The 9372-nt window shown below is 37.5% G+C and overlaps 1 protein-coding gene across 4 annotated transcripts; it reads right to left on the reverse strand.

Annotated features, from left to right (window-relative positions):
* Window positions 1-3234: 3234 nt before the first annotated feature.
* On the reverse strand, window positions 3235-9241 carry LOC306772906 (putative deoxyribonuclease TATDN3). Of its 4 annotated transcripts, none has more exons than XM_079262564.1 (10): window positions 9135-9241; window positions 9011-9043; window positions 8861-8934; window positions 8702-8757; window positions 7651-7713; window positions 6794-6903; window positions 4506-4561; window positions 4310-4422; window positions 4090-4170; window positions 3235-3616 (listed from the first exon to the last, which is right to left on the reverse strand). In XM_079262564.1, the coding sequence occupies exons 2-10, from the start codon at window positions 9031-9033 to the stop codon at window positions 3473-3475; spliced, it is 720 nt and encodes a 239-aa protein (XP_079118690.1). In that variant the 5' UTR covers window positions 9034-9043; window positions 9135-9241; the 3' UTR covers window positions 3235-3472. The 4 variants fall into 4 exon arrangements, with proteins under 4 accessions (XP_079118690.1, XP_079118689.1, XP_079118688.1 ...); XM_079262563.1 differs by having other exon boundaries at window positions 4090-4167; window positions 8702-8786; window positions 9135-9235; XM_079262562.1 differs by having other exon boundaries at window positions 8702-8786; window positions 9135-9235.
* Window positions 9242-9372: the final 131 nt, after the last annotated feature.

Consider the following 9372-nt stretch of genomic DNA (forward strand, 5'->3'; position numbering starts at 1 on the left):
CTGGCACATGTGTAGGTAAACATTGATTTTATTCCATCTAATGTTTTTTTTTAGCCTGTTTTCACACCTTGAATTTGGTTGTGTTTGTTGACAGCAAATGAGTGAAGCTTTATGAGAGAAATACAAATGTTTTGTCAAATACAAAAATTAATCTGACCAAATGCTGTGGAATTATCTTTTTCTTCTTTAATATTGTTCAATGCATGACAATAAGACCCCTGCTCCAAGACAATGAAGCCAAAACTCCAGGTTTGTGTCCTTCAGCCACTATAAGACAGGCCTTATTCCTGGAGGTTTGCTCAAACTTTAAGCACGTGATGTGGTGAAATAACGAAAGATTGGGGCAAATTCTGGCTGGAGAACTGCATAACATATAACACCCCTAGATTTTTCCTTGACTCTCCATTGTCTGTGTGCATGTATAGCCGGACATCTGATTTGTTTCATTCTTTTTTTACATTGCACTTTTTTCCTTATCAGACTTTTCCTCTGGTGGGATCGATTGATTCTGTACCAGTTAATAGGAACCTGAACTTCTCTATGATTCAGTGTGTGTGTAGATTAACCTCTTCTTCAGGAGACGTATTTCTTCTGGTTCGTGTGTAAAATGACAAACCAAAAATCAATGAAGTGTATTTTCTCAGCTAGAAGGGCTGTATATATAAACTTGGTTGGTAAATTCACCTGGAACATAGAGGAAAGTGTAAACAGTCATCTCCTCTTAAAAGCAAACCACATTAGTTTCAGTGGAAACCAGAGGACAGCAGCCCAATTTATCCAGGAAGTACTGCAGTTATGTCTAATTAGGAACTGTGCAAAAGAAGCTACAAAGGTGAACCTGAGTTGTTTTATGGATATTTTAACAGAGGCGTTATGCAGGTAAATATGTCAGGATCTCATCTTGATTGTGGAAACCTATCAGAGGCAGGAGAATCAAGGGATAGCCCCCAAAATCACCAAGATAGTATAAGATATGAGGTGTGAAAGTAAATAAAACCTTCTTCATTTTTATGGAATCGACCAGGATCTTCATAATTGATATCTAACAGTCATAGAAAAACACATAAGCAGTTTATTTGAGGTGGAATTCCCATCCTGAGCGTGCACGTGGCCGATAGTGGAAAGAAAAAAACCCAAAAAAAGCAACAAACTTTCCTTCCACAGGAAGAAAAACCTCTGGCAGAACCTGGGTTGCGGGAGGTGGGGGGGGGGATTCCTGTTATGTTATGGAGATATAAGTTACAGAAGTTTGAAATTGGCATAAAACTTTGTGTGAATTCAACTGTGCATCAGTAGGATAGTTGATCTGATCTGATTTCAGGTGTTCTGAGTTTTTTTTCTTCTCAGACTTTTGCATAGACAAAGTTGACTGTGACAGAAATGCAAATGTGTCCCTCGGGGTCGACGTACGTTTGCTCCTTTAAGGATGGCTACGAGGGTGATGGGAAGATTTGCGTACCGATAAACCCCTGCTTGAAGGACAATGGAGGATGTCCCTTCAACTCCACTGTTTGTGTCTTCGGAGTGCCCAACATGGTGAAGAGGCCTTCCTGTACCTGGTTAAACACCAAAGTAAAGTTATAAATGTGTTTCACATCGTTCAGTATTTGTTTGTGTTGGTCTATCTTCCAGTCCAGCTGTAAGTGTATGTCTGGCATGTCACCTATCAGAGCCAGCCCTGAGTTTGGTTGCCAGCTTGTCTCTGCCTGCTCACCTGATACCTTTCAGACAGAACTGGATGGGCAGCCGAGGTCTGTAGAGCTGATTGTCTTAAACCTAACAACTGAAATTTCATTTATGAACACACACACACACAAAGATTTCAGTCTCTCCTCCAAACCTCCATACTCCACCCAGACTCAAGCCATGCACCTAAAACCCCTATTCCTCCCTCGCCAACCCCCCAAGTGTGACAAAGTCCCACTCCTCCACCCACACGAGAGGATGGAGGTGATCACAGGGGATCATGGGAGTGGAATTCAGCTAATGGTATTGTCTCGGTACTGATGTAATCTAATAAGAGATTTCTGAACTGCTGAATGCACACGTTTTGTTTAGTTTTCCAATTCACAAGGTTGGTTTTTGTAGTTCAAAAAATGGTGTCATCCAGTAGGAACAGTGTTGGGTTTGCAGGAATATTACTTTTAAATCATTTTGAGAGGTCTTTATATACAGATGTCCTTGATGTTGATACATTTAAGACTCTTATTCATAGCAGAATACATTGTGAAACATGTTTCAGGATGTTTTGTAATTCACTGGTCAAGAAGCTCTTAATTAAATAAAAACTCACGACATAAATATTCTGAATACTATGTGAACTTATTTCTGCTGCATGTGAAATGTCATCAGACTCACTTCATGCTTAAGCGTTTTGTGCTTTCTATGGCTGTTTTGAAAAATGTAATCATGATTAATCAGATTTACTCCATCAGCACTATGTCATCTGGAATAATATGAGGCAGTAAATCTGAAACAACTGGATGTTTTTTTCCCCCCTTTTCCATTCTTTAAGATACTGTCAACATCTGACTTGTCTTTTCAGATGACTTATCTTTAATGTCTCGTATGAAGAAACAGATGAAAAAAAGGTAAAACTGTTTTTTCACCTTTTGAATCAAATCTCTTTTTTAAAGCTAAAATCAGACTTAAAGCTAAAATCACAAAGATTTTGCTGTATGCATACTTAAAGCATTACATACATAAAGCTACATATTATACTAATGTTGCTGCACTGAAGTTAATCGTGAACATTAAAACTCTCACCCGCCATTATGCACTGAACTCCTAAACTTCAACACTGTTAGACTTGAACATGTTTTTGCAACTCTACTACTGGACTGTTTCTACTTTATCATCTTAACTTGACAAGTCAACAATGGAGAGCTAATGTCTCAGCTGATCTTTCATCCATGGTTTATTCTTACAATGGATAAAATTCATTATCAGGCAAAACATTTAACCTTCATGACAATTAAAGATGTTTTTAAAAAACACTACTGAAAATAATAATCTTGTATCAGTGCCTTTTAAAAGTGTGTGAGAAAATGTGAAAGAAATTCAGGGGTCATCATAACATCCAAGTTCATCTGGCCACAGTCTAAGAGAACCAAGTTCAACACAACATACTGAAAACATCTTTTGTATGACTTCCCAACAAGCTGTAAAACTTCCCCCGTTTCAGGTAGATAAAATGAAACACCATACTAACTTTCATAACTATTTAATGAAGGACGAGGCATGTTTTACTAGTAAAGTTCAACAACAGTGAAAAGAAATTTCAATATTTCTACCTTTAAAAATCCCACCAAACAAAGTGTGCACTTTATGTCCATAAGATCTGACAGATTTTATTCATTTACACTTCAGGGCTTCACCGTTCAGTGGAATTTTATGTAAAAGTGAAGAATCAAAATGCCAACATGTAATTATGGACAAACAGATGAAGGCATTTCTTGATAGAAATACGCCGTCAGGGTCTGATGGCAGACTTTATCTTAGGGAAGAGCCGCAGAGCGTTTTGGCTTGTCGCCTCAATCACCTTCTCCAGTGACACGCCTTTGATTTTACTGATGTATTCAGCAGCGATACGGATATTTTTTGGCTCATTTCTCACCTGGAAAACAGGACACAGCAAATAACCAAAACTTAAGGATATTTTATATTAAAAAATGTAAAATTAGAAAAAAAAAGTGACAATCTTCCACCCTGTAGACATTTCTGAGACATTTTGAATCACTTAAAACTAAAAAAAACTCAAAATCCTGTTGAACACAGTCTGATACTTGAGTTCTCCTCTTTATCAGAAACCAGGAAGCAGCAGACTACACTACAACAATTTTGACACATCACATGGTAATAAATGATAAATATCTTCCAGAAAATACATGTTACATTGTTAAATATGTGTTACAATTTGTTAAAGGGCCAAATAAAGATCTCATATTAAAATAAATTGGACTTTTCTTACACTTTTCATAAGTCAGCGTTTATTTTAACAACGAATACAGCTTCCAAACAAACGGACCAACGAGATTTCAGCCTGTTGTACATAAACCATTAAAAACTATTAAAATAAAAACATTTGACCTGTTTTTCTGGGCCAAGAGCAGGCGAATCAGTTTCCAGGCAGATGTTCTCCAGAGGCAGCTGTTTCACAAGTTTCTGCTTCTTGGTAGAAAACACACAATCCAACAATCATTAACATTCAGGGTGATCCAGCTAACCAGTGGAAAAGTCAGCACACCAGTGATTCCAATACGTAACTCTCTCCCACAGGAATCTGAGACAAACAGATGTCCAGCGGTACCTGCTCACTCCGGATTATGGATGGAGGGATAGAAAAGAAATATCCAGCTTTCACTCCTTCCATGGCGACAGATGGTTTTCCATCGAAAGCATGAAGAAGGGCTTTCTGGACACCTGGTGAGGGTGCAAAGGGGATGCAGCTTACTTCTAAAAACTCTTCCCCGTGTGTAAAATACAGCAGAAACGTAACTCCTCACCTTGCTCCTTTAGGAGGTGGATGGTGGGTCTTCCTGCAGACCTTGAATGAACATTTCTACAGTGGAAAGAAAAACAAAACACTGCAGAAGTCTGGTGGTTACAGGCTGTATTGTACCAGTCGTGCTATAGCTCCAAATACTACTTTCACCATGCTAAATACTTGAGAAATGAACAATTTCTAATTAATTTCAAGCTTTTTTTTTTTTTTTTAAATTTTGTCTTCATAAGAGCTGAAATGCAGAACTCTTCAGTCTTTTCTCTCATTGTAAAGCGGGTAATTTCTGATTTTTACAGCAGATTTTCCTGAAAAATGAACCTCTTTTCATGACATTTGTGTGCAGTTTGAGATCATCTCTGCTGAATAAGAGTAATAAAAAACATTTTCATATGAGCCCATCAACCACAGGTTATATTCGACCCAGCATCATGGATGGATGGGTGGACTTATACAAGAAAAAGGTGACAGTGGCGGTAGTGTGTGTTTAGTTTTTCTTATAATTTTATTTGTTTTAACCTCCCTGTTCTATCAAAATGTTTAATATTAAGTTTATAAGTAACACTAAACATGTCGGGTTGCACAGATTTTAATTTTACAAAAATATAAACTCATTTTAATCTGGACTCAAAATTCACTGCAGGGCAACAGGAAAAGAAGTGGTGAAAAACTTTTAGAGGTGCCTTTTGATGTGATGTTTGACCGAAAATACTTTTTTCCCCCAAATACAGGGACAATCTGAACGTCTTTTCCTCGGATCCCTTAATTTCCTCTACAGGGACTAGTGGTCTTAGCCAACCTTTGGGGGATTTATTTTGCTTATATATTACAGTGGACATTTCTTCATCTGTTTCAAAGTCTTCCTAAACTGTGTACAAGTAAACTGAGAAATCCAGAGTTTGGATGTATCTTCACTGAGACAAAACTGATTTTGTTTTCCTAAAAGATTTTAGGCAAAGACAGAATTGGTTCAAGAAAGGTACTTTTAATTCACTTTATTTGTACGGCACCACTTCACATCAATGTCATCTCAGTGGACTTTACAGACACATCACTTCAAGCCAATTCATATCAAAGAGCCTAGTTAGTAAAAACCAACTGATTGCATCGAACGTTGACTTTCCAATCCCCACCACTCAGAGGCAACAGTGGAAAATGGGGTTATATATATTGCAGGCATGAAACTGGTGCTGTATCGCTGCCACATAAACACACCAAGAACAGAGAATAAAAAAATCATACAAAGGAAGGGATGGTGCAAAACAGAACAGAAATGTTTGTATTTTCAGATCAGGTTTTAAAAATGTGTTTTCAGTCTCCTGAACACCAGTTTTATGTGAACGAAACACTTCTGTGAAAAAGGCTTTTAGCTCAATACGTGGGACTAAATCACTAGCCAGACTCTCTTCCTCTGTTGTGCCACGATGGTGGAATGATCTCCCAAACTCTCTCCGCTCTGCAGAGTCCTTGTCTACTTTTAGGAGCAAGCTGAAGACTCAGCTCTTCAAGGAGCACTTAGTATAGCTATGTGTGTTGGAAAGTTGGAGAACTTAGCCCAGTTCTTTGCAACAAACATGATGGTATCTTTGTATTTTAACATAGGTGATATTATAGGGTGGGAAGGAAAAAAAAAAGAAAAAAAGCCTGCAGCACTTCATGTAAGGACCTGCGTCCAACTGGACAGTCCACTAGCACCTTCCTACGATGTCCTCTACTATTTGATTTCGTGCTTGTCTTGTTCTCATATGTAAAGCATCTCCTAAATGACTGTATGATAGGATAGAATAGAATAGAATAGAATAGAATAGAATAGAATAGAATAGCTCATGGTAAGATTAAAAATATTTGATCCCCAATGAGGACTCACTTTAATTTAACCTAATTCAAATGAAAGTCAGATGTCCACATTGCAATCAGCTGACAAGATTGATGGGATGAAAAAATTACATCTAAAGTAACTCAAATGAGTTAAAAGTTACTTTAGTTTCACTAATGATCTTATGGTTCCACTGAGCTCCTGTTAAAAAGGGATTTTTCTTGTTTCTGACCATAAAACAAGAAAAAAAAAGCAGTACATCTTTCTGGTAAAATGCTGGGGTGATAGTTTCAATTAATTTCTGATGGATTTTTACTAAATGCACCTTTAAATACTCTCATATGATTGCAAAGCTATCGTAAAATGTATGACCACCAAAAGTTATGTGTCATGCAGTGATCAGCACCTTAGGTAGATTCAGGAGGTTGTGAGTGGATTTCTCAACTTCAAACTTGATCAGCTTGTGTAAAACTCACAGAGGGAGATCCAGCTCTTTGGCGATCTGTACTTGACGAATGAGGACCTGCCTTTGATTGTCCTTATCCGCCTCGCTGGTGACAAACCTGGGTGTGAAATCCAACCCAACCTGAAACAACAAAGAACTGTAGTCTGCTGCAATATTACAGCTAATAAGGAAAGACTCAAGTTTATTTTATTGACTCCTGTTTTTAAATCAGTGAATTATCTAAAAAAAAAAGTGTTATAACAGGACAAAGTCTGCAGAACCTTATGAAAATATGCTTTATTTGCAGTATCATTCTGGAATACTGTGATTATGTTTATGTTATTATGTGGCACATTCTATTCAAACAAATACTTCAAGGCATGCTGCTGATTTTCTAAGTATTAAGTTTTTGCATTTTACATTTAAACCGTGTGAGTGTCAGCATAATTATCCATTCTTCTGCTTTAGTATGAAACGTTTTCAACCGGGAATCTCTGCAAACTATTTCAGGCGAGCTGAGGTTTCAATAAGACAGATGCTGCTTTAGTGAAATAATTCTGCTTTATATGATAGTGTGGTGGTTTACGTAAATTACAGGATTGTCCTTGTATTCAGAATGAAAAGTCCCCAAGTGGTGTTGTAACTTGTTTGGCTTCAAACTTCATATTATAAGATGATAATATTTTGATACACGCAAAAGACTGTGGTCTCTTTATTACCATTACATCTAGGATTGCAACTATGTTTGATGTGTGATGTATTTAAGGTAATGATAAATTGACAATTGTGGTGCTTTTGTGCAGACAGAGATTATTTATCATATACTGCTAAATTAGTACTTGTTTTAAAATAAAAATGCATTAGTGTGAAAGTTGCCAGAATCTTTACCTCTCCAATGGCAACAAGATGATCTTTGTATTTCTCTATGATTGGCAGAGCTGCATCAAGATCCTGAAAGCCAAAAATAAACAGTTATTGTTTCACCTAAATAAAATCTTGTGTTAAAATAGTTTTATATATTTATATACCATATCTTCTGCCATTTGACATACTCATGGTTGTGTGTAATAACGGTTTGTGAATGATTAGGTTAAAGTAGAACACAGGTGTCAAACTCCAGATCTCGAGGGCCGGTATCCTGCAGATTTTTGTTGTCTCCATGCTCCAATACACCTGACTGAAATTCATAAACAGGTTGACAAGAAGCTGCTGGATCAATTTGATTGTTGGTAGAGGGAAACAACAAAAACCTGTCGGATACCAGCCCTCAAGAACTGGAGTTTGACACCTGTGAAGTAGACCAATCGGATCAGACGAAGCTTTTTCACACAGTTGAAATATGTGGTGGCTGATCACTCTATGAAAATGATGTGTCACACTTCCTGCACCAACAGCTTCAGCTTGCAAACCTTGACATTATAATCTGAGAACATGTACATGCCATCGTTAAAGCAGTGTTTCTCAATTCCAGTCCCTCTTTGCCCTGCATGTTTTAGACACATTCCTCCTCCAGAGCACCTGAGCCAGATTATTAAAATTCCTTATAAAGTTCTTTGCAGCCTGTTAACAAGCCCTTTATTTCATTCAGGTGTGTTAAGTTAGGGTTGTCTATAAAACATGCAGGGCAGGGGGTGGCCTGAGGACTGGAACTGAGAAACACTGTGTTAAAGTAACCTTATTTAATTGGTCACATAACCTTGTTGAACTTGGATCTCACCAAGTTGATGATCAAACTTGACATTTCCACCTCTACTATTTGTTTAGTTAAATTCAGGTGGTGACTTTTTTCTTATGTTTTGGTTGCAAGGCAGTGTATGATTCAGTGTAGTAACAACTAGTGGGTGAACATATCTGTATGAATCTATTAAATTTTCTTCATATAGTTTAATATTTCTTTTTCTATTTTGTCTTCCGTTCCCTCAAACTGGAGCCTTCCCACCTGGAGCACGGCTCCCCGCTGCTGATCTCTGGAAACCTCCTGAACAGGATGTACTCCTAAGCAGGGGAAAATAAAACCTGGAAACCTAAAAGAGTACATGGGGATAAACTGTTATTCATGTATATAATAAAGTTTCATTATACATTTAGACCTAGTTACCTCTGTGACAACTCAATAATCTTGTCAAACTCTTCAGCATGCTCAGCCACAGCCAACAGTGCCAGCAATCCAGCCTGGATAATATTGACACGTAAAATTAATAACACCACAATAATTATTTGACTTTTAGATCTAATTGAAGTGGTTCACCTTTTTTGAATTCTCAATAACATCTTCTACGTCCTGACAACAAAAAGAAAGAAAGCCACAACTCAATAATACCAAAAACGGTTAGATAAAATGAGAATTATTTATATATTTTAAATTTTCATACTTTATCAAAATCCCCTGCAGAGATATGACAGTGGCAATCCACGTAGCTTTGCATGTGATCTTGCAGCGTTTCAAAACCAAAACATTCACTAGTTCCTGAAAGAAAAGTGGACTGCGCATGTGTAGGAGCCTGGTGGCACGACATGTACTACGGCGTAGCCCGAGTGGGCGGTGTTGCTTCATATCTTATTATTTGTGTATCAGTAGCGAGTCATTTTAACTAATTTAAACGCACACAA

The sequence above is a fragment of the Telmatherina bonti genome (genome assembly GCF_933228915.1).
Source record: "Telmatherina bonti genome assembly, chromosome: 22".
In the NCBI taxonomy this organism is placed as follows: Eukaryota; Metazoa; Chordata; class Actinopteri; order Atheriniformes; family Telmatherinidae; genus Telmatherina; species Telmatherina bonti.